General features: G+C 50.6%; 1 protein-coding gene and 1 long non-coding RNA gene across 16 annotated transcripts in view; one reads left to right on the top strand and one right to left on the bottom strand.

Moving 5' to 3' along the window:
- Ank1 (ankyrin 1) overlaps nt 1–25,454 on the bottom strand; it is a 189,442-nt gene that overhangs the window by 76,592 nt on the left and 87,396 nt on the right. For 12 of the 15 annotated variants that reach the window (XR_003736434.2, XR_005093074.1, XM_028887805.2 and 9 more), the window contains exon 2: nt 10,398–10,499. Coding sequence is in view for 13 of the 15 variants with exons in the window: in XM_028887805.2 (XP_028743638.1) it covers nt 10,398–10,499 (102 nt within the window). In the remaining 2 variants the exon portion in view is untranslated. Of the gene's footprint in view, nt 1–10,397; nt 10,500–17,969; nt 18,236–25,454 lie in introns of those variants that run through there. The other 3 variants (XM_028887807.2, XM_028887809.2, XM_037211636.1) reach the window with 2 other exon arrangements.
- Nucleotides 6,471–6,959, top strand: LOC119089208. The gene is made up of 2 exons (XR_005093075.1): nt 6,471–6,773; nt 6,869–6,959. It is a non-coding gene; the product is annotated as an uncharacterized LOC119089208 (long non-coding RNA).

Genomic DNA, 25,454 nt, shown 5'->3' with positions numbered 1-25,454 from the left:
GAGGAAAGGGTTTATTTCAACTTACAACTCTCAGTTCTCACTCCACCACTGAGTAAGTCAGGGCAGGGACTTAAGGCAGGAACCTGGAGGCAGGAATTGAAGGAGAACTGCCAATCACTGGCTTGCTCCTCATGGCTGGCTCAGCCTGCTTTCTTCAAGACATCAAGGCCACTGGTCCAGGGGCGTCACATCAATCATGTATCAAAAACGTACGCCACAGGCCAGTCTGGTGGGGGCATTTTCTCAATCGAGTTTCCCTCTTCCAAAATGACTCTAGCCGTTTCAAGCTGACATAAAAGTACCCAGGGCACAAAACAACAAAGAAGATTCAAGCAGCAATCTTTCCCCTGGTGTGGTCAGAATGTCTACACAGAGCTTATGCACCCAGGTTTCTGTTCAGGCCCCCACTCCCCTGCCCAAGTTCTTGGTTGAGAACCAGGGACAATAGGCCCAGCAGTGATAATGGCAGCTGCCTAATCTCCACTTGTCAGAGCAGAAGCCAAGGACGCCCCGGGAAGTGACCCACACAGCAGGCACAGGTGAAAAGCCACAGAGCCAGCGCTAGCCCAGGGAATCTCGGAATGAACCCGGGGCAACTTGTGCGGAGAGTAAAGGAAGACTCAAAGAATCCCAGGCACACCACAAAGAAGCCAAGCCACCAAAAGGACTCCCCGTGTCCCGACTTTAACATCAGACACACATCGCTGAGCTTCAAACACTGAATGGAACAGGGCCAAAACCAGAGCTGGAGGAGCTGTTCCGCATTAGATGCTCCTGTCACCTGAGGCCAAGCATCTACCTAGGAAGACACCTGGAACAAGACGGGAGGGTGAGAAGATAGGGTGGGGACCCAGAAAGAGGCAGGCAGAAGGAGGGAGAAGGGAAGGGAGGGTATGGAGAGGGCCAGCTGGAGTCTGGATGGAATGTTGACGTTGGAGAACACCCAAGCTTCTTGCCTTGGATGCATGGGGGAGCCAGATGGGTGGTCTCCTTACTCATGCCTGTTACAACCTGGAATGCCTAGGGGCAACAGAGTACCATGGAAGTATAGGAAGGTCAATAGATATGAAGATCACAGAAAAGCAGCCACAGAGAAGGCAAGCAAAGGGGAGGCAGGGATTCTTTGTACTGTTCTTACAGTGGTTCTGTAGATAAGAAACAATTACAGTTTTAAAGAAAGCAAGAAAGAGGAGTGGAGGCGAAGGTCTAGAAAGGCTGTGGGAGAAGGGGGCCACTCTAGGCTCTGGGTAATGGGCTTGGGCTGGGATAGGTTTTCTGCAAGCCTTTGTGGAGATCTGACCACGTTATTTTTGCAGGACCAATGGCCTGCAGCAGAGTTCCGCTGCTATCCAGTAAGGATATAACCTGCCCTGCATGCCATCAAACCATGCCAAGGGAACAGTCTCAACTTCACATGGATGCCTGCTGATAAGGACCCTCCACCTGGCAGCCTTCCTACCGTAGAGGGTTTATGGCTCTGCAGAGACCACTTGGTGGGGAAAGTCTGTTAAAAATATTCCATCTTGCAATTTAATGACTCAGGAGGCAGATGGAGCTGAACAACTGTCAGGGTTGGGAGGGGGTTACCTTTTCCTCCTCTGTAATCCTGCATTCCTCTGGAGACAGGGACAATTGGAGAATGGAAGGATCCAGGAGGACTGTACCAACTTAGGGAGGGAGCCAAAGAGAAAGAAACAAGCTGACAAGCTGGCTCTAAGCGGTTTTTTTTTTTTTTCTTTTCCCCTTCTCTGCTTTATTACAACCTAAATTCGGTTCTCTACCCAGGTAGCTCTTACGGATCATAGTTTAGTTATACTCAGGAGGAGGAGGAGAGACATTGTGATCTGTTTCATTATCTTAAAGCTAAAAGGAACCACAGCAATTTCGGAGCTCTGCCTGGAGGCCAAGTGACCTCAGATCACCTTCCCTCTGCTGTGTGGTTGCTCAAAACTTGCAGTGGCCTCCATGCTCCAAAATCCCACAGCTCAGCAACAAACCCACTGCTGAGGTCTCAGGGCCCTTGGGAGTGGAGGGGGAGGGTGTTCGAGTTCAAGTTAATGAGAGAATGGGTTCTGAAATTGAGCTCAGCAGCTAAGAATATCTCCCATGTACTAGAAAGGTGCTGTCCGAGATCTTGATATTTTGTTTTTAAAAATCAAGAGAACCACACCTCCTAAGGAAAGGGCAGCAGGATTAGAGGAAGAAGCCTGGGGAAGAGTGTGAGGCTTCTAACTGGTCTTACCACTCATCTAAACCGACACGTCTTGAAAGTGATGGCCTGGCTATCATCCTGGTATAAGAACTAAGCAATCTCCATCCTCAGGAAACATTCTGTTGTTGTTGTTTTTTGAGACAGGGTTTCTCTGTGTAGCTTTGGAGCCTGTCCTGAAACTCACTCTGTAGACCAGGCTGGCCTCGAACTCACAGAGATCCGCCTGGCTCTGCCTCCTGAGTGCTGGGATTAAAGGCGTGCGCCACCTCCGCCCAGCTCTCAGAAAACATTCTGGATATTTTGTTTTGCTGGCTCAGAGAGAGGCATGACAGTCTTCCCACCAAACTGCCAGCCATGGTGTGCGTGGTGGGGGAGGTGGAGACTTTCAGATGTCATACATTTCTGCACAGTTTTGATTTTTAAGCGAAGTATGCATTCATCTTGCTGTTAAATTAGGAAATCAAAACTAAAATCCGAGACACACTTATATGCAGTCTATACCCATACCACCCTGAACATGCCTATCCAGAGACACACTTATATACAGTCTATACCCATACCACCTTGAACATGCCTATCCAGAGACACACTTATATACAGTCTATACCCATACCACCCTGAACATGCCTATCCAGATACACACTTACATACAGTCTATAGCCATACCACCCTGAACATGCTCTATCTCAAAAGCGAAGCAGGGCTGGGCCTAGTCAGTACATGGATGGGAGAGACATGCCTATAAACCATGAGAAAAGTATCAAGTTCACCACTAAATGTAAGAATTCTAGGCCCAGTCATATCCATAGCCTATTTCAATCCAGGCAGTTCTGCATTCAGGACTACTCCACCAATCAGAGAGGGCAGTCCCCTCAAGGCTGGAGTTGAGAGAGGGTCATTGTTCTTAGCAAGTCTACCTGCCTCTCTATCATATCCATACCCTGTTTTCAAAAGGCGAACAGTTCACTGAACCATGTTCCCATGGAACTTAGAAATAGTCTCTATGGTGGTTTGAATTAGAATGGCCCCTATAGGCTCATATATTTGAATCTTTGGTCCCCTGTTAGTGGAACTGTTTGGGAAGGATTAGGAGGTGTGGCCTTGTTGGAGGAGGTGTGTCAGTGGGTGTCTTTTTTTTTTTTTTTTTTTTTTTTTTTGGTTTTTCGAGACAGGGTTTCTCTGTGTAGCTTTGCACCTTTCCTGGATCTCACTTGGTAGCCCAGGCTGGCCTCGAACTCAAAGAGATCCGCCTGCCTCTCCCTCCCGAATGCTGGGATTAAAGGCGTGCGCCACCAACGCCCGGCAGTGGGTACCTTAGTTAGGGTTTCTACTGCTATGAAGAGACACAATGACCATGACAACTCTTATAAAGGAAAACATTTAATTGGGGCTGGCTTACAGTTCAGAAGTTTAGTCCATTATCTTCATGGTGGGACATATTAGTGTGCAGGCAGACATGGTGCTGGAGAGGAGCTAAGAGTTCTACATCTTGATCATCAGGTAGCCGAAGCAACTGTATCACACTAGGTGTGGTTGGAGCATATATAAGACCTCAAAGCCCGCCTCCAACAAGGCCACATCTCCTTATAGTGCTGCTTCCTATGGGCCAGGCATTCAAATACATGAGTCTATGGGACCATACCTACTCAAACCAGCACACTGAGGGTGGGCTTTAATGTTTCAAAAACCCATGCCAGGCTTGTTTCACTCTCTCTGCCTGCAAGTTGCAGGTCAGATGTACGCTCTCAGCTACTGCTCCAGCACCATGCCTGCCTGCCCACTGCCACCACACCCCCTGCCAGGGTGGTCATGGACTCACCTTCTGAAACTGTAAGCCAGCCCCCAATTAAATGCTTCCCTTGATAAGTTTCCTTGGTCATGGCATTTCATCACAGCACTAGAACAGCAATGAAGAGCCTCTCTAAAGGTCCCCTCACATACAGTTGCACACATCTGCTTTTGAGCCTTTATACCCCAGAGGCCTGGATTTCCTGAGGTCCTGTCTTCATTTGTAATCAGGTCCCAGCTTGGCTGGGCAGATGGAGTGTGTCCTACAGAGCTGAATGTACATCCATGCACCCTGACACACATGCAGCCTCTCTTTTTTTTCCCTGAAGTTTCTCATGAGTAAGAGGACCATTTTTGGTCTTCACAGCCATCAGATCACAATGTGGAACTGGAGGATTTGTTTCCTTTCCTGACTGTGGCAATACAATATTATAAAAACATCTCCAACATTCAAAGAGACTGAACTTCTGCTGGACCTCAACAGCCAAAGTTAATAATACACCTTGAAGTCACTCAAGACTTAAGACTGCTGTCCTTCTATGTACTCAGAGTTGTCTTGGATTTCCCATGGGACCAGCTTTTACAGCCTAAGATAATGCATAGCTGTGATCATGAGTTATGTACTCTTCCATTCTCCTAATCCAGAACAATGCAAGTCCAAAATTAACTTCCTAAAATCTACCGTAAAGGTTGACAGCAACAAGTTATGGATATTGGTTGATAAACAATGATATTTATTGTCTCAATCAGTTGGGATTGGTCGGAGCCAATGACTTAATCCCTTGTAAAAGTTTGTTAAAGACTTCTGTAAAGTGTCTCATTCCTTCCCCCATGTGATATGCTCTGCTGTTCAATAAAAACAGGACAGACGCACACAACTCATACAATAGACAGACACAGACAGACACAGACACAGGGACAAACAGGTTCAAAAGACAGTCTTCAAACAGGCAGATAGTGAGACTCATACCACAGGCAGACAGAGGACAGACAGCACAGGGGACATGAAGTAGAGAATTCAAATCTGGACTTGCCCTTGGCTAAAGGACTCCAAGAGAAAGCGCTTTTCTGCCTTTCCTTAGTGTGACCCAGATACATCGTTGGTGGCTCAGAGTTAATCCCTGATGTGTATAATCCAAGCCCTTGAGGACCCCGAGTTCTCTCCTTTCACAGCTGCAGTAGGGTGTGTGCTGGTGCGTGCCCATCACTAAGGCACACACTCCACACACCCGATCATGCTAGGCTCCCCTTCCCTAGGCTCGGGGATGTGGGAGATGGCTCTGTTGGCTACACATGGACATCTTTATGAAGCAGAACCAGACAACTACCCTTCTCTTTCCTTCACAAGAAAGAAAGGAGAAAAATGAAACCCGACCCAGGCAGGTGGGTCTAAGCAGTGGTGGCCTCTGCTTTGGCGTTGTAGATATCTGGCCATTGCTGGAGCCGGCGCTGTATCTGGCAGGCGCTCTGCCTCTTTCGGCTTCGCTTTTCCTGCACCGGCTCTGGCCACCTTGCAAGCGGAAGTGGGCATTCAAAGAGGCCAGACTCGGGACAGGCTTCAGACATCCACAATGAGGAAACCAAACCACGACGAACTCCTGTGTGCAGCAAAGAACAACTTGCTTTCCAGCTGTCCGTCGGCCCTCACAATCAGCAAGATGAACATCATATAGAGTCGTCCCTGCTAAGCCCCAAACGCTATTTCCCTTTTAAAAACGACTCAGACTCTCAACAGAAGCGCCACGGGCTCCAGCACACAGGCGCGGGTCTTGCACTGCCTCCCCCTCTTCCTTTGGTGACAGCCAGACTCTCACAGTACCAGATGTGGGGCAACACAGCCTCTCCCCCTCCTCACCACCCAGAGCTGCGCCCGGGTGGCAAGGCTTGAGCAGTTAGAAGGTTCTCCGTGTGACAGTCGGGTATAGGCGGAATTTGGAACCTCGTGGTTTAATGCCATTCTAGGCTAGTCGGGAGCTCTAAGCTCACAGATAATAGGAGAGCACAGCAGGCTGTCTGTGATGAACTAGAGCCAGCCTCCCAGGCTGGAGGGCCGCCCTCCTCACCCTCCTTCACTGCACGTCACCCCCACCCCCCTGGCACGCCACCGGGACCCTCGCACGCCTCCTCCGCTGTCCCTTGTCGCACGAGCAATGGAAGACGTGATGTGGGGCTCTGTCACCTGTCACTGGCCTACAGTAGGCGTGTCACAACAGCTCGGGAAGCAAGTGTGGCAGACATCAAAATCTCTTCTGGCTCCTGTGCAGCCAGGAGAATGCCGCATCTGAGTCCTCCTGGCTGCAGAGAGGCTTCCTGCTCAGTTCTCTGAGGGCAGGCTGTGGTTTTACCCATTGCTGGTTCCGTAGTGCCTGGCCACCATAAGCGCTGAGCACTGGGATTGCATGGGCATCACTGCTGGGGCCACCCCAGGGGGTCCTTTGCTGCTTCAGCTCCAGTGCATGCCCCCCTCCACCCCCCACCCCCCTACCCCCGGTGGTGCCATATTGACCTGACCGCTCTAGGAGAGAGGAGCATGGATTCTTCTGACAGCTTGCTTCTTTCATGTGGCTAGCTGGCAGTGTGCAAAGCCAATCGGCTCATCCTACAGTCTGTTTTTAATCACCATCGTCTCCACACTGTGTCACTTGAGTCTACAGAGTGATTTCTGGAGGACGCGGAAGCGGGATGTATGAAGCTGGGTGGGGTTGGTGGGAGTATGATCATCTCCGCGCATCCCACCCCAGCCACACTATCCTTCCTGCTGCTCCCAGACAAGGTAAGTGCTTCCTGCCTCAGGGCCTTTCACCCTTTCCCCTCTTTTAGGAATGCCATTTCCAGAACCCACCAGGCTCTCTCCCTTTCTTTGTCCAGGCCTCTTAAGAGTTATCTCCTAAAGAACATGCCTAAAGCAGGCTTTGCCTCCTAGTTATCAATCATCGGATAAAGATATTGATTAGCAATACCCTTGCCTGTTGTCTCTTTCCTTTACTAGCATATAATGCTCAGCCTGTGTATTCTGTCAGGCATCTGCAGCACCCTCAAGGGAAGATGGCACCCAGTTGCTGTTTAGTAAACACTACAGACAGTGAGCTTGTATTCTGAATGTCTTATGTCCTTTTTCATGGTGCCAGAATGAGCTACTGGTGGGGACCCGTCTCAGGTCCCTTCTGCTCTGAGTTTCAGCCTCAAAAACCCCTCCTTGCTGGCTGTCTCCACTGCCGTCAATCCCTAGACTACTCAACTTAGGACTTCACCACGCACATTCCGCGTGCTCCCAGAATACCTGGTGTCCATAGATGGTTCCCAGGGTCTTTCTGGAAGTCCCTCCCCCAATTCCAGTTCATGATCCAGGCTGGTTGGCTCTATTTGTTCTCCCGAGCCACGATTTTACCCAAGCTACCTACAATATTCTTCTGGACTACCGCAGCAGTCCTGTGACCGGCCCTCCGGCTGTTCCCTGTGCGGCCTCCATCTGTTTGGAGCACAGGAGACAGTGTGATCCTTTACAGCACACCTCTGGTGACAGTCCTCCTATGCTAGAATCCCAGGCTCATTTCCCCTTGCTCTCAGTATAAAGATCAAAATCCTTAACATGCCATCTGCAAAGAGAGACAGTCAACCTGGATGCACTAATACAGTTGCACAGGTTGTTCACTATGGAAATGTCCCTCCTCCTCCTGGTGAGCATCAGCCCTGTTAAGCTTTTTACCCTCACCACTGTCTCTCCCTCAAATACATCCCCTCCAATGAACAACTTTGGGGTTAAAGTCTGGGGCAGCAGGTAGGTGCACATACAGAATGCATAAACATGCACACACTTGTCAGGCCCTGGGGCATGCTGTCCAGCTGTGTGATGTCAAGCCCTTGTTACCGGGAAGATGCAGCTCTGTCCAGCTTTACCTCAGCTGGGTCCCTGACAGCCCACACTCACCCATGCTGGCTGTCCCTTCATTAACCTCAGCTCGGCTCTCAGTCCTCTATCTCTTGCTTAAGGTAAGGGACCACCATAAGGCATCTCTAAGTTAGGCTCCTCTCTACTCATCTGCTCAGAGTATCCTAGAGGAATATCCTAGACCACTGCTTCTCAGCCTTCCCAATGCTTCAACCCTTTAATTCAGCTCCTCATGTTGTGGTAACCCCCAACCATACAATTATTTTATTGCTACCCTATAACTGTAATTTTGCTACTGTTATGAATCATAACGTAAATATCTGTGTTTTTCTGATGGCCTTAGGTGAGCCCTGTGAAAAGGTCATTACACACACACACACACACACACACACACACACACACACACACACAGGGGTTGCAACGCACAGGTTGAGAACCACTGTCCTAGACCTTTCCTTCAGAGCCTTAGCCATGCATGATTCTTCAGTGATCAGCTCTCCCGGCCCACAGGAGTGAAGGAGCAGGATTAGTCTATGTCCCTGTACACAGGAAGACACGGGGTGTGGGGGTGGACCTCAAGACCCAATGATGCTGGAATAAAGGACAAAAGCGGGCATTATGGAGACATTGGTGCACGTGGGGATACGTATGCACTTTGGTGTGTGTGTCTTCTTTCCTGTAAGCAGAATGGTGACAAGATCTAATAGATCTGTCCTGGGCATTCATGTCTCTTATGTAAGCCAAGTTCCTCTGCGTACGAGACCTAGAGTAACTATCCTCTTTGGGCAAACACCTGAGTACTTTTTGGGGAGGGTGTGTCCACACAAAGCGAAGCCTCAGCCTCGGTGTATTGCCGCCATCACACGCCCAACACTTCAGAGGTTTCCTAGCCCCCAAGCAGAGGACAAAAGCCGTGTCTAACTGTAAACAGCAAGTGCATGCCACAGACCGTGGGCTTGGCACTGCAGTAAGTTATCTTAGTCCCTGACACCTTTCATTTCCTTGGTGTGGCAGGCGCTGTCTGCTCTGAAAGGGAAGGGGCTGGTGGCAGCCAGGTCTCCAGAATAAAACCTCAGACAGGGTCCCTTCCACACCCGCACACGGGCCTTGCACTGTCAGGAGCTGAGCCCAAGAGACAGGAGGCTGACCTCGCACCAATCATGCCTACCTGCCTTCATCTTCTGACACCTAGAGCAAGGCAGATGAAGATGGAAAGCCAGAGATGGCAGCTGCCCCCACAGGAGGGCATTCAAGGCGAAGTCACTCCTTGATGTCCCCAAAACCCTCCACTGCCACAGTCAACCAGGCCCAGCCTCTGTCACACAGCTGCCCCATGTCAGCTCAGAGGTTGCTTTGAGACAGGAGGATTAGTCTTTGGAAGGCCTCCATAGGGTCCTGATTCCACTTGAAGTGGCATGGAAGCTAGGACACAGGGAGCCTCGGGAACCCCTGAGGTTTGGGGCTGCTCATTCATTCCAGAGGATGCTTCTGGGTTGTGGAATGGAGGATGCCTGGTTTCTCTCTCAGACCCATCAGCCAAGACTTCCTCCTTGTCCCCAGGCCTTATTCCCGCCTCCTTGCTCAAAGCAATGGATTCAGCAATCTCAGCTTCAAGCCAGCCTTTCCTCCCTCCACATGGGGTGTCTGGCTCAGCCCCTGAGTGTTTAGGAGTCTGTGTGTGCGTGGCTGGGGGTCTTTCTGGGTGGGAAGTGAATATGCAGGAGTGACAGAATCCTTTTCCTCACCCAGTCGGCCAACTCAAGTCCAGCTCACACACTGTTAACACCACCACCCCAAGTTCACCGCCACGGGCAGAATCACAATCATCTCCTAACTTAGCACCTGCCTTACCCTCCTTGTTCTTTGAGCTGTGGATTGAAGCCAGCACAAGGCCATCTCAACCCTAAAGGGGTCTTGGCACTAGGAAAGAGAAGGTTGTATCCTACAATTTCGGCCAGGCCTGGAGGGGCTGGGAGGTGATGATTGGCAGGGCACAGAGGCTGGTGGACACTTTCATTCTGAGGGTGTATTGCTGTTGTTGGGGATCCCAAGCAAGCCTCTTTCACACCAAACATGAGGACATTGTGCTAAAGGGAAGAGGCCGGTCCCCAAGGACAAACACCATGGATTCCACTTCTAGGAGGTCCCCGAAGTGGTCAAGTCCCTAGAGGTTGAAAGTAGAGGGTTGTATGCCCAGGGACCCCCAGGACTGCTCATGGGAAATGGGGATTTCCTCCATTGCTCCAGCATCAGTCTAGGGCTCCTCCTACACTCATTTTCAAAGGTTATCTCTAAGGCAAGAGCAGGATCCACAGCAGGAGCCTGCATTGGCCTGACCTGAGGGGACCTAGGCTAGAAGGATGTCAATATAGAGTGAATCTCAGCAGAAGCTCCAGAGACTTCCGAGGCTCTGAGAAGGGTCTGGCGGGACGAGTTCCAAAGCTCTCAGGACACAGCACCAGGCAGGAACCCCTCTCCCAAGAAGATGCGCTGTCTCAGCCCACTGACCTGGTTACAGGTGTTGATATCCACTCCATTGCGCAGGTGATCCAGAGCCTTGTCCAGGTTTCCCGAGCGTGCCGCCCTCAGGAAGCTGGTAGCAGCATCGGCCTGTGGAAGAAGACAACAGGCCATGAGTGTCCCCATGTGGCAAGCATCTTACAGTCCTGTGTGGTCATCTCCTCCTACTGGGAAACCCTGGTCCATACAACATCTCCGTTTGTGTGTCAGCACCCCAGGTCTGGGTGTGCAGCTGCCTTATGGTTGTAGAATATTATTTGAAGATGTGTTACATTTGTTTATGCTGTGGAACATTTGTTTAATGATGCAAAGATGTGTTGCATTCTTCTATGTTGCATTTGTTTGACTCTGTGAAGCTGTGTTACTGTGCCTGTCTAAAACAGCTGATGGTCTAATAAAGAGCTAAAAGGCCAATATCGAGGCAGGAGAAAGGATAGGTGGGGCTGGCAGGCAGAAAGGAGAAATCTGGGAGGAACAAGAAGAAAGAGCAAGAGAACAAGGAGAGGAGGATGCTAGGGGCCAGCCACACAACCACACAGCCACACAGCCACACAACCACACAGCCACACAGCCACACAGCCAGGCACAGAGTAAGAGTGAAAGTAAGATTACAGAAGTAAAAAAAGGAAAAAGCCCAGAGGCAAAAGGTAGACGGGCTAATTTAAGTTAACAAAAGCTGCTAGAAATAAGCCAAACTAAGGCCAGGCATTTATAAGAAAGAATAAGCCTCCATGTCTGACTTATTTGGAAACTGTGCGGTGGGCCCCCAAAGAGCCCAAAGAGTCCAAAGGGTGAAAAGAACTAACTAGACCCTACAGCTCAGGCGTCCCTCCCTTTGGGTACTTTTACTCGTGATCATCCTTGCAAAGACTGAGAGCGATCCCAAACCAGTTCCAATGGTGAACACTCAACATGGCTGGGTTTGGCTGCCTCCAAGCTACAGAGCCTTCCTTTTTTTTTCCCCCCTCCACTGTTAGGTATTGAACCCAGGGCCTCACACATGCTAGGTAAGCACTCTGTCACTAAACTACATCCCCAGCACCCCGACACCCACCGTTTTTTTTTTTTTTTCTTTTTTAATTTTGAGACAGAGCCTCATTAAGTTTCCCATGCTGGTCTCAAACCCTCTGCAACCTAGGCCTACCTTGAACCTGTGATCTTCCTGTCTCAGCCTCCCAAGTCACTGGGACTGCAGGCAGGCTGTACCTCCAGGCCTGACTGGCTCCCTGTTCTTGCTGGGGATCAGGATATCCTACGGGCGGCCTCCAGCGCCAAACAACTCGGCAACATAGGCACAGAAGCCAGCACGGGCCTTGCCTGGTGTTTTTAGAAGTAAACAACATGTGTGGATATTATTCTCCAGTTAAAAACCCCTCCGCGACAGATTAACACTGCAGTCTCTGTTTCACACGAGAAGTCACTGGAGAATGGAGAGCTGAGGTGACGGTGTAAGGTCACAGTTGAGCTAAGAGGTACAGCTGGACTCCAAGGTAGGCAGCATGGTTCTGAAATCCTAGGCTCTTTTTTTTTTCCCCAAAGATTTGTGTGTGTGTGTGGTATATGAGTATTTTGTTTGAAAGTATGCCAACAGAATTGGAATTATGGACAGTTGTGAGCTGCCATGTGGGTGTCAGGAACCAAACCTGGCTTCTCTGGAAAAGCAGTCAGTGCTCTGAACCTCTGAGACATCTCTCTAGTCCCAAATCCCATGCTTTTTTTTTTTTTTTTTTTTTTTTTTTTTGGTTTTTTTTGGTTTTTCGAGACAGGGTTTCTCTGTGTAGCTTTGCGCCTTTCTTGGGACTCACTTTGGAGACCAGGCTGGCCTCAAACTCACAGAGATCTGCCTGCGTCTGCCTCCCGAGTGCTGGGATTAAAGGCGTGCACCACCACCACCTGGCATCCAGGCTCTTAACCACCTAGCTTTCCTGCTGGTTTCCTGTGGCCCTTGCCAAGTAGGTGCCCGACACTGTTTTCCTTCCCTTCCTTGCCTGCCGCTTGGTCACCTGCTGCCCAGAGCACCAGTTTGCATAAAAGATGAATACCAGCCGGAGAGTAAGCATCCGGGCAGGAGGGGACAGTGCTCTAATGCAGACAAGACGGAGGGGGGGCGGTCACAGAGGACTGGAGGGCAGGCAAGGCTCACTACGGCTGTCCTGGGTCCCCATTTGAAAGACAGAGTAGGGAGAAGGCTCTTCTGAACCTTGTGGTACTTCCGAGAATTAACAGGTAATGCACAGCACTCAGCACATGAGACATGCGAGAGCGCACTTAACATGTGTGAGCAGCCAGGCGGCAAACTATTTCTCCCGACAACCCCACGGCTGGTGTCCTCCCTTCTGCAGGTAAGTCCGTTTCCTTTTTCTGTGGCACACTCTTGGGGAGCACGCGGTAGTGGACTGAACGGTGCCCGCAAAGGCATGTCAACGCCCTTATTCCTACAGTCTGTGCTATGTTCTCATTTGCAGAGAGTCTGTGCAGAAGTCACGAAGCTGTGGCTCTCGAGATGAGATCAGCCTAGATTCCTTAGGCCAGCCCTAAATCCAGTACGCAGTGTCCTTAGAGAAGCAGAAGCAGAGGCACACCCAGAGGAGACTAGCAGAGAGGAAGCTGGAGCCATAAGCCAGGTGGCCTTGAAGAGGACAGAGCACAGAAAAGCCTCCCTCGTGCAAGGAGCGTGGTCCTGCTCCAGCTTCACTTAGACTTTCGGTTATCCTGCCTGGTGGGGAACAAACTCCTATTGTTTTATGATACCTAGTTTGGGTGGGCTGGCATCACGGCTGCAGAAAACTAATAGGCATGCTAGGGCTCAGCCGCCCTAAACTCAGAAGACGTGCAGTCCATAACCACCCAATCTCAAATACTGCTAAACGGTCCAACGCTGGCCACACCCCCATCAACAGCAAGCGCAAGCCGTGGTGAGAAGCCAACTTGAGAACTGAAGGCTGTCCCCAAGTCTGTCTTCCTCAGGCCCATGTATATACCTACTCTGTATGTTCAAATCCAAGCCCCAAGGCTGCCCGCTCACAACCTGCACCATGGAGTCAGGAGGCCGGCGTCTCTCCTGACGCCCGCGTCTCTCCTTTCTGACGCCCTGTGGCATTTCTGTACCTCATCTCTCTAGGCCTGCACCTGGCTACTTTATGGACCCCAGGGCTCTGTCTCACTCTGGTCTGGGCATCCATCTTGTTTGCCTTCAAGGCTTTCCTGAGTACCTTGGCTGGAGGACGCTGCTCCTGGATGTTAACATTTGCCACCTTCCTTCCTTCCTTCCTTCCTTCCTTCCTTCCTTCCTTCCTTCCTTCCTTCCTTCCTTCCTTCCTTCCTTCCTTCCTCCCTCCCTCCCTCCCTCCCTCCCCCCTCCCTCCCTCCTTCCCTCCCTCCCTCTTTCTTTCCTTCCTTCTTCCTTCCTTCCTTCCTTTCCTTTTTTGGTTTTTTGAGACAGGGTTTCTCTGTGTAGCTTTGGAGCCTGTCCTGAATCTCTCTCTGTAGACCAACCAGGCTGGCCTCGAACTCACAGAGATCCGCCTGCCTCTGCCTCCCGAGTGCTGGGATTAAAGGCATGTGCCACCACCACCCGGCTTAGCATTTGCCATCTTTACATCTAGAAATGGTGGCAAAGGAACTTGATTTTAGATTAAAAGATGTTTCTAAAACACATTTTTCTCTAGCTGTTTAATTGTTTGCTTCTTGGGGCAGGTACTAAATCTTTTGAGCCCTTCGAAGCGTTATTCGACTGCAAGGCCAAGGCCTGTCCCCCTTGGCCTGCAGCCGGCTCCCTTGGTAGGACACTGGAGATGGAGGAAACATTTGGAACATCTGAAGTTCAGTTCTCAGCAGACTCGGACCCACAGCGTCTCCCTCCGATGATAGCGCTGACTGCTGACTCAGAAGGGCTTTCTGAATTCAACTAGCTGGAAAGCACATTATTTATCTCCCAAGAAGAAGAGCGATAAAGAGGCATTCTTTCTACCAATGAGCTGTCTTTTCACAGCACAACAATAATGGGATTTGGGATAAAAACCTGAAAGTGGGAGGGATAAAAATAGAAGCAATCTCAGATCCCATTGCCTGTCCAAAGCCCCGATGGTAGGGAAGAGTGTGACAGACAAGCAGGTGAGCAGGAGCCAATCTGCAGCAGAGTGGGTAAAGGGTGTTTGCAGCGTCTTAGAGCACAGCCCGGACAATTACGACAGCAAGTCCTAGGCCAAGTGCCTGGCCAGCACTGGAGAGGCTGGGCATGGAACTGGAGGCCGTGCACATACCAGGCAAGTGTGCTCACACTAGCCACAGCCCGAAAAGTGGGCGTGATCATCATCCCCATTTTAGAGTGGGTTACACCGAGGTCGGAGAGGCGAATGATTCCCCCAATTCTACAGCTCCAGGATCGGTCTAAGAAGACCAATGCGCATGACTAAGGCCTGTGATGCCAAGGTGCCTTCTCAGTGGTGTTTGTTTTATTTTGCTTTTTGTTTTGTTTTGCTTTTTAAACCTGGCCGTCCATTCAGGCCATTTTGCCAGGTCTAGGGCACATAAGGGTGCGGTTTAATACAAGTCGGTCCCACAGGTCCTAGCTCTGTCTCTGAGCACTGTGTCAAGGCCAACATAGGCCTAGAAAGGAATCATCTGGTTCCAGGCCTCCTCCTCCTCCTCCTTTTTTTCCCCACAGATGATGAAATGAAGAGCTATGGACATAGAAAGAATGACTGATGCCACCTGGATAGTCAGAGGCAAGGTACAGCTGCTGTGGCTGTGTCCCTTTGTGTCCTTTTAGTTTCCTGAAAGGACAGAGTAGTCAGGACCCAGCGGCATCCTCGAGGTGAGGTGCCCATAATGCTGCACTCCCACCGGCTACCATGTGCCACGCCCTCTGACTCTACCATGGATTTACCGAGGTTCTATTTCAAGTCTGGTATCCCGTTGGGAGTGGGAGGAATAAAAGAGAGGGAGAGAGAAAGAGAGAAACCTTGGGACACAGTGGCTGAGTTATAAAGTGGCCATTGGCATAACGGGGGGGGGGCACGGCTTTGCTTCACACTCATTCATGAGCGCCCCCTAGAGGGCAGATGGCACTCAGGCTACTGAGCAACGAGCAATGGTTTTAGTTGGCGCACAAGACTCGTCTCCACTATCTTATTCTCCCAACCCTACCCTCCCCCACTGCCCATCTGTCTAGTTCATCTACTCCAGTTTAACTTCCTGTGCCTGATGCACACAGGAACCGTCTAAATGCTTTAACGGGGCGGGAGGGGTCAAAAGAACCCAACACCTTCCATTGAAAACACTGACCCGAAATACCAACCAGCAGAGCAAAAGTAGCAAAACGCTTCAGGCGCCTCGCCTCTGATCATCTAGAACAAAGTTGCTGGCCCTCTTGAAGTCCATTCATCCCCTGCCATGTAGCCTCGGGAGGCTGCAGTGTGAGAGAAGGCTGGACTGGGGTTCCCAGAGAAGACCTGCTCTCTGTCACAGGAAGTCAATCCACAGATGGCTTACGTTCTCAGTTGGTTAATGGAGGTGATCACACTCCCTGGATGCCCCATTCAGGCTGCAGTGTCTTTGTCCCTTCCTCACATTTTCATCTCCCCCCCGCTCCCTCTCTCTTCTGCCCTCCCCATGCATGTGTGCACATGTGTGCACTGGGATAGAGAGTACACAGCATACATGTTCTTATGTATCCCCTCTGCTCAATCCACTCGATGCCACCGAACTTTCAATGCAAGCTCAGGGCTCTCCTTATGTTTTAAGTATTCAACACCAGTTAATTTGCTCCTCCCAAGAGCTCCATGAGGCGCGTTCTTCACCCTCTTGCTCTTTCACCAGATGAAGTGGCCAGCTCACGAAGAAGTGAAGTGACTGACTGGTCCATTCGCCCAGCTAGCAACAGATTGACCAGGGTTTGAATCTAGCTAGTGTGTTTCCAGGGTGTCTCTCTTAAGCGTTCTGCTCTCGTTTTTCAAATGCTCACAGGGCTCCTCTTGCGTTCAGCTCTAGCGAGAGGACACTAGCTTGCCTTCGGAGGGTGTGTGCACATTGGAAGGAAGGAAATGGGAGAGGAAAGAAGGGGGCAGAATTGTTGCTGGGACTCCAGTTAGAGAGGGTTATAAAACTGGGTTAGCCCTGGTTACCTGGAATACTCAAGACTCTAACACTTGTAGTTGGAGACCAGTGTTCTGGGAGCGAGACTCCAGGAGCATGATAATGAACGTCAGTGACATCCTTGTAACTCCAAGCATGGCTCCAAACTCACTGCAGGCTGGACAACGTTTCATTTCCCACTGTGGCCTCCCTGCTCACACCTCCTCTGGGGTTTGAGAAGGCCTACACTTCCCTTACAGCAGATCCTCACTTCCTCACTCAAGGCCTTGAGCATCCAATTCCCTTCTGAAAAGATGGGTAGAAACGAAGCTATGCAGAATGGAGCTTCATTGGCAAAGCCATCGTGGGAACTCCGGGAAAGACAGACAGTCTCACAGTTCCTGGGTGGGTAGGGGTGGAGCTGGTGGGGGTAGGGGTGGCTCATCCAGAAGACTAAGCAAGACAGGCCGGGAGATAGCTCAGTGGTAGAGTGTTCACTTAGGATGTATGAGGACCTGGGTTCCACCCATGACAGCACAAGCCAGGTCTGCTCCTCCAGGCCTCTATCAGGCCTCACGTTCAAGTACAGTGTTCCAGCTTCTGTGCAGCCCTGGCGTTAATTTCCTGTATTATGTAGAAACAGACATAGGTCTGGGCCACCAACACTTTTATGATTTCTTTCCAGAAAACTAGGCTGTCAATAGCTTAGCGAAGTGTCCCCAGAACCCCAACCAGACCACAGCTGGCAACGATGAAATGAAAATCAGCTGCCACCAAAGAAGCAGCCGTGTGAGTGGTGGCTGCCCTGGGTTCCCTTTGGGTCCCAGAACAACCCTGCGGGACCCATCCTGCCTTGGAGCTAGGTGGTGCCGGTGTGTGCAGAGCTGGGTGGGTCCACCTGGGGAAGACCTGCCTGTCAGTTCGCTCGCAATGCCTGCTTTCTGCCTGAAGCCTGGCGCCCCTTCAAGTTGTCAGACCCTAGTTTTCCCATTGTTAAAACAAGAATAATACAAAGGCGGGCTCTGGCATGCACAGATCTCCTTTCCGGTGCCCCATTCATTTCTGCTCCCTAGGGAACCTCGGGGACTTGAGGGTTTCTAAAGACTTGGGGTCAGGCTTGCCACTGCTCCAGGCCCAGGGTCGGGACCAACGTGCGGCGCTTATAGCTAAACCCACAGGACCCTGGCTCTGCTGCGAAGTGAGGGGCGACACGCCCCAGCGCAGCTGCCCGCTGGCTCGGGCCAGCTACAGGTCGTGCCCGCGGGGCGTCTTCTGGGCCCAGCCTAGGATGGCAGGCAGCAGCCTCCAGGCCTGAGGAATTTTCCTCTGGATCCGGCGGAGCCACGGCGGCGGGAGGCAGCAGAAGGGCAGACCCAGCACGTCCCCGCCCGCGACCGGGAAAGTTGGCGCGTACCGCCCCTGTCCCCCGCCCCCTGCCCTCCCGCCCCCCCGCCCCCACCCCCTCACCCGCCGCCGGACACTCACCGCGGGGTCTGTCCCCAACCTGCGCGGCCGTGCTGCCATCGCCCGGCGCCCGCTGACACCGGAGCTCCCTCGGCTGTTAGCTGCTGGGCGGCGCGGGGCGCGCGGGCAACTTACGAGGCATCTGGCTAAAAATACAGCAGCCGCCCCCCACCCCCCTCCGCGCACGCCTGCTCCGGCGCCCCGACCCTGCGCGCCGCTAACGCCACCGGGTCATTTTCACTCCATTAACGCGCCAGGCGGGAAAGCGCAGCGCCGCGATCGCCGCCGGGGTGTTCCGGGGTGGGGATGGGAAGGGGGCGCGGGAACAGGCCCCGCCACCACCGAGCCACCGAGTTGCAGGTGCGGCTGCTGAAGCTGGAGCCCGGCACACGCGGCCAACGCAGCCAAGAAGGAGCTCCAAGCTGCACAGCGCTCTCGCCCTGCCTCGGCCGCCAGGGAACTCGCCGCCGCCGCTGCAGGCCAGCGTGAGCTCAGCAAAGTCTGTTTGCGCCCCGTGGCTGATTTGTATATTTCCAGCTCTTCCATCATATCCGAGGCTCTAGATTAAAGAGCTTATTCCAGAGTCTGTGCCAGAGCCCCAGTGAATGAAGCCGAGGAGCTAAGGACAGGCGTGTTACTACGGCCTCCCGTTTTGAGGTGGCCTGGTTGAGGTGCCCAGGTTTCTGTTCTGGGACGGTTACCCACCTTTTCCTGTGGTCATTTCGGGGGGGGGGATGTCAAAAGCATGTCAGGAGCTGGTGTAGTGTTGAGAGTGACACTGATAACTTTCACAAGCCAGGCCAACCAACTGATGAGAAATGGTCAGGAAAAGCTGCCCCAGGCGACATGGGTTCTGGCTCTCTCTCCTCCAGTGACAGTCGACATCACACAAATGCTCTTTTACCAACCCTGCTGTGGGGCTTGTCCAGCAGTGTCTTGTGTGAAGTGAGAATGCAGGACACCTGTACACTAATGGACATGATCTCACTTAGACCTCAGTCACCTGTGAGCTGGACAATGCTGGGTTCAGAGAGGTCCATAGTGCAGGCCAAGGTCACCCACCACCAGGAAACAAAGGCTCAGGGGGCCCCAGCCAAACTGATCCTTCCATGAATAGCCCTGTCAAGGTTCCTAAGGAAAGTGGGCAGTGGGCTTGGGAAATGGCTCAGTAGATAAGGTCTGCCGTAAAAAACGTGAGGTTCAGATCCCCAGAACTCATACAAAAGCCAGACAGACCTGGTGGCCTCATGGAATCCCAGCATTTGAGTTGGAAAGTCGGGGGATTCCTGGGGACGCTGGCTAGCCAGACTCTCTGGAATTAACAGGCAAGCTCTGGGGTCTGTGAGAAGCTCTGCCTTAATGAATAAAGTGAAGTCAAGGAAAACGCCTGACAACAACTTTGGTGTTCTGCACACATGGGCTCATACAACGAGCCTACACACACATACACACACATGCATCCACATACAAACACATACACATCACATACATGCAAAATAAAAAGAAAGTGTGCAGTGCCGGGAGAACAAAGGAGATGTCTGGGAGACCATGGAACAGACTAAGGCGTTTGTCAAACAGACGGTATCAGTACTGAGCAAGAGTTGTCCAAGAGGCATACCAATGCAACCAGATCTGTTTGAAGTCAGAAATATCACGGGTCTCCAGGCCCGAGGCCCCCAACACCAATGCAGGCTGAATTTGAAGACAGGCACACTCTTCAAGACTCTGGGAAATGCCCATAGTGCTGTATCAAACTGCGGGTGTTACCATCTTCCCCATTGCTGAAATACAGGACATCCTATAGATCTCCTGCCTCTGTGCTCCTTAAAACTGCCTCTCAGGTCTACCCAAAGCCACTGCACAGAGAGCTTCAATGAATAAGTTATGGTTACTGGAACAGTTCTGATTGCAGCCCAGTGAGCATCCCAGGGGATAGAAAGCACAACTCCCTTCTAACATTAATATTTACAGAGAGAAAGCACCCTGCTCAAATGGAAGATAAATAACTTGTTTTGTTTTTTACTTTCAGAAAAATCACGTGACTTACAGAAAGCACTGAGAGGCTATTTTCAAGCTATCTGAAGTGTGACTAACTTATTAGGAATTGCATATTTACCATGCACAATTTGGTAAGTTCTGATATTAGCATACCTCTAGAATACCATCACCACAATTAAAATAAGGAACATACGGATCGCTTCCAAGGTTTCTTGGGGCCCCTTTGGTCAATTATCTGCCTCCTGCCTGCTGGTCTACATTCTTAGGTTAGACATCCTAACAGATATATGGCAATATCTCACGGTGGTTTTAATTTGTATTTCCCTTCATAAGTAATAATATCTTTTCAGGTACACACCTGTTATCTACCTCTCTTTTTAGCAATGTATTTGTTCATATCTTTTGCTCATCTTAAAACTGAATTATTTATTCCTATTTAATATCTGTGTGTGTGTGTGTGTGTGTGTGTGTGCGCGCGCGCGCGCGCGCATGTGAATCATGCTAGGAATCAAACTAGGGCCTTGTGCATGCTAGGAAAACACTCTACCTCTGAACTACAGTCATGGCCTTTTGTTTATAAAGTTCCTTCTATTCAGAGTATCTGTCTGAAAAGTAGTGTTAGCTGAAATCTTATGAGTGAAACATTCAAGGATTAATACCAAAAGCTCCCAGTCCAATTTGGAAATCTAATTCTTATCATTCCCAAGCCCGGTACTCTTTGTGGTTTATAACGGTGTGGATTATATACAACCACAGACAAAATGATGAGATACCCTCAGTGGGCCAGAAATGGCGCACAGCCCACGTGACTATGCATGGAAAGGAAAAGCCACCGAGATTGTGGAAGGACTTTTGTACCCAGGACCGACAAGAACTTTGGAAATATCCGTACCCCCATTGGGGTTGAGATTCTGAAAGCTACGAATGGAAAAGATCAACCAAGGTCAGAGAGGGGAAGGAACGATACACCCACAGGCATGCTGTTCAGTAAGTCCTGAGTTGAAAGGAATACTGAAGATCAACACAAAAGAAAAGTTGGCACTTAAGGCATGCGCTCCTCCGGGCCTAGAGTTAGCCTCTGAGAAACATGAATTCCCCAGTGTCCTTTCCCAAGCTCAGTAGCCTCACACCACGACTGAATTATAAGCACCCCACTGCAGAGATGGCTAGATCCTCACGGTCTGTATTCCCTACTCATTCTCGGTACGACTGGAACAGAGCTGGGCTGATTTTCAAGGCTGACATTACAGTCCATGCCTACTTGTCATCAGGATGCTATATGCCAGGGGATGGAAGTGATGTAGAAACGACCAGGTCGGACAGAACATTCCAGCTGCAAGGGAAGAGACAATTCGACTCAAAATTCATAAACACGTGTCATGGGGATGACAATGGAAACTGGTAGATTTCCAAGGTTCTATTTGGGCCCTGGGGACTCAGAGACATCGTTTCTAGCCACCGTTGTTACTACACTCTTGGACCACAAATATGGTCTCGCTCTTTCTCATCTCCCGTGTTTATCCTACATCGAGATGCTACACTTTCCAAAGCTTGTTGTGCCTACTGTGCCCAGAATAGCTGCTCATAGTATCCATGGGGATCTTCCCCAACTCACAGTAGAACTGGTGGGCTGAAGTAAAGGCAGAAGCTGCTGGCAACGCCTCTAGATTCCTTCTTCTAGCCCATAGTTTCCCAGGCTCTGCAGCTTCCCCAAGCTTGTCAAATTCTTTCCAGTCTTTCCATAGTTCCCTCACTTGAAAAGCATAATGAAGTGCTAGGGTCTCAGCTGAGGAATGGAGTCGCTTGCAACCATGTCAAGGAGACCACACTAGGAGGAGGAGAGACTAGCTGGACTTGCTTAGACATCTCTGCTCCCCTCACTCAGGAGCTGAGGTTGGAGGATAGTGAATTCTCGGCCTATCCAGTCTACACAGTGGGGCCTTGTCTCACGGAGGGGGAGGGTAGGCGGCTTGGTAAAGTGTGAAGTTCCCAGGTTGACGGACATTTTATAGGCTGTGCCTGGCCTCCCTACCCACCCCAGGGGCTATTCATTCTTTAGCTCTTCTTCTTTTTTTTTTTTTTTTTTTTTTTTTTTTTTTTTTTTTTTTGGTTTTTTGAGACAGGGTTTCTCTGTATAGCTTTGCGCCTTTCCTGGGACTCACTTGGTAGTCCAGGCTGGCCTCAAACTCACAGAGATCCGCCTGGCTCTGCCTCCCAAGTGCTGGGATTAAAGGCGTGCGCCACCACTGCCCAGCTTCTTTAGCTCTTCTTAAACTTGGGAGAACACTTTTGGGATGGTTGGTTTGTTCAGAAGCCTGAAACAGAGTCCCAAGAGAATGAAGTTCTCAGCTCAACAAGCCTCCAGGATGCTGAGGTATAGGGGTGAGCTTTGCTGACTAATATGGTATGCAAGATGGCTCTCCCATAAAACAGGGCATCAGAGTTATGAACCAGGGCAAAGGCAGCGAGCGTCCCAGCGCCTCAGGCCCTACCACAGCTGCCCTGCTATAACTTTCCATGAAATAGTAAAGACTTGGAACTCACTTGACGGCAACAGAAATCTGCTTTCCTAGGTAGCTTTACACCCTGGCTGTGAGCAGGTCACACTGCGGGTGAGCTGACATGCTTCCATGAGGGAGAATGCATTTCTGAACACTGCCTTCCACAGCAGGGAAGCAAAATCAATTCTGTCTACCTGTCCAAGGGTCACATGGCTGACATGAAAATGCCCGCCGCTCTCTGATACCTGGTAGGCACCTGCTCAATGACAGCTGACACATCCTCTCTCTCTCTCTCTCTCTCTCTCTCTCTCTCTCTCTCTCTCTCTCTCTCTCTCTCTCTTCTTCCCAGCTGAGGCTTTTTCTAAACCTTTCTCTCAGATGTCTAGAGAGTGCCTCTGATCTGGTTTCTACCCTGGAAAAACTGGGTCCTAAAAGAGGACCCCAAGGGTCCCCAGATCTCTGGGCTTTGCATACGCTGTCTTCCATGTGCAATTTTCTATGCTACCAAACGGCTCTCAAGATGCAGCTCTGTGGACCTGGTACCCCCAGTCAAGGGCCCATCTGATGGCCCCTTGTAGCATCATCCTGCTCATCCACAGGAACAGCTTTGCTCTGGTCCCTTCGCTATCAGTCTGTCCATCACCCACACAGGGAGTCACCCTGGCTCCTAGGGACTCTGGGCACCATTGATAAGGGCGTGTCTGAGGTACTCCGCCCTTTACTGAGAAAGACAGGAGGTTTATCACCCTTAGGAGGCGGGAGTGGACCACCCAGTGAGTGTGGGAGGCATCAGGAGTGTCAGGGCTGCAAAAGCGTTCTTCCTCACATATATAACTGTCTCCAACACTCTCCTCACCAAGTAACTAGGAAGGATCTTCATGAAATGTTTCAGAAAACATTGAATCTTTTGTTCTGTTGAATGGCTAAGGGTGCAGTTCAATGGTACAGTCTGTACTTAGTATGTATGAGGCCCTCAGCAAAATAAGTAGCTATCTAAATGTTACGTAGAGTTGCATAAGAAACACAGCATGGCTGCCTTATGCCCACGTGGCTCCTCTGAACACTCATATCAGGGCAGCAGGAAAAGAGAGAGAAAACCCTGGCTGTTCCTCTTTAACAGTCTGTGGTGAGCTCCCAGTAGCTAAAAGGGTAACCCTGGGCACCCAGCCTCCCGGAGTGCAGTGGTGGCATGTGGGGGACTATTTAGGGAGGTGACCGGGGCTGGGTATCAGGTCCCACAGGGTTGGCACTAATGTCTGTCATGTTCCTTTTAAGAGGGTTGGACACCTTGGAGTCTATTTTTAAACTCATAAGAAAAACTCTGCATGGATTCCATGGGGCCTTTGGCAAATTGGAGATAATCACGGTGTGGGGGTGTCAGAGTGTGATGGAATCCAGGACTTTCTCCTCACATACACATGGGGGTTTCCCAGTTCCTGGAATCAGATGTGACACAGGACGGCTTGAGTTACAGGCCGACTGTTTGGCACAGCCTTGACGGTATTTGAGTCTGAACGAGCCTATAATTTGGAACTTGTCTGTGCTGGCTGTGTCTTCTCAGTGCTAAGCTTTGGTTTTTTTTTGATACCTCTGAATCCTCGTGTGAAAACTCCATGTTTTTGTATATCTTTCAAATATCATATGTTCTGGAAAACCCGCCCCTTCTAGCACTGCGGAGACTCCAACCAAGAATTTGCCAATAACATCCAAGCCAAGCGTGATCTCCCTGGCGGCCACTGTACTCAGCACCTGGGAAACCCAGTCTCTAGGCTGGAGAGAAGAGGGCGGGAGATTAGACCAAGTGGCAAGTCTGCAGGAGACAGAATTATTTTCCCAATAGTGAGCTTTAAACAGGTTCCAATGTCACTGTAGCTCATCAAAATGCCAGATGAAGAGCACAGACTGTTTCCTGTACAAACGCAGATCCAAACTGTAATCTCCCCTTTTCTTTTTGGTAGGAGAGGGAACTAGAATTCCTAAAGAATGACATGCCTTGAGCACGAAAACATTCCCCTTGGGGCCACCAGGAGTGAGGAGAGGGCAAGGCCTCCTTACAGATCCTCTCACTTTGGAACTCACAGGCCCAGCAGGGAGACAGTACCTTCCTAGAGATGAACAGGACCAAACTGAGTCCCAGCTCAACCAAACACAAGCTTCTTCCAGACTTGGCCAAAACAACATATGTGAGTATTGGCATGATGCTGCCACAATCAGAGACACCATACATAGCAGCTGAGTTAGCATCTCAATGAATTTAATCTCTTCCCATTTTAAAGAGAGCCATATCTGGGCAAAACAACCCACCTTCAAAGCTGGTAGGCTCAACTGTTCATGAGCTATTATGCCCTGCTCCATGAGCTATTATGGCCCTGTTAGGATATCCTCAGAACCACTGTTTTCTAAGGTAGTTTCACTGTTTTCTTACTTCCCATCCAAAAGCTCTAGGCCATGCATCTAGAAAGAACCATACCCCATTCCTCACCTTTCTGACTTTCCCCACTCCCTCCATGAGATACATGGCCAAGTCCAGGCCCATGGGAGGCATTTGAGGTACTCAGTTCTGCCATGGTCCCTACCTTCTTGTTAAGGGAGAGAAGATGTGGGGATGATGGGAGGCGCAGACTTTATTTATTTATTTATTTATTTATTTATTTATTTATTTATTTACTTATTTTTAGCAGATGAGGTCTCACACAGTTATCCAGGCTGTTTCTAGAGCTCACTGTAGTCCAGGCTGACCTTGAGCTCACAACAATCATCCTGTCCCAGCCTCCAGAGTGCTTTAACCCTGGGCATAAATACGCTTCTAAGAGCATCCCCATCGCCGAGGGCAGGGGCCCATGCCACATAGCTCTGCTTGTCTCCTGTGGACAGGAGCTGGCTGCGTGTGCGGCTGATACTTCAGAAATGAGCTGCCGACGGGGAACTGTAGGGAAACGGAACACATTTGGAGCCGCGTGTGAGCTGCTTTGCCAGGGTGGTCCCACTTACTAAGCTATCTCTGGTG

The sequence above is a fragment of the Peromyscus leucopus genome, chromosome 17, assembly GCF_004664715.2.
Source record: "Peromyscus leucopus breed LL Stock chromosome 17, UCI_PerLeu_2.1, whole genome shotgun sequence".
NCBI classification, from domain to species: Eukaryota; Metazoa; Chordata; class Mammalia; order Rodentia; family Cricetidae; genus Peromyscus; species Peromyscus leucopus.
Note: the sequence above shows the minus strand (reverse complement) of the source record. Positions and strands in the feature narration are given on the sequence as shown.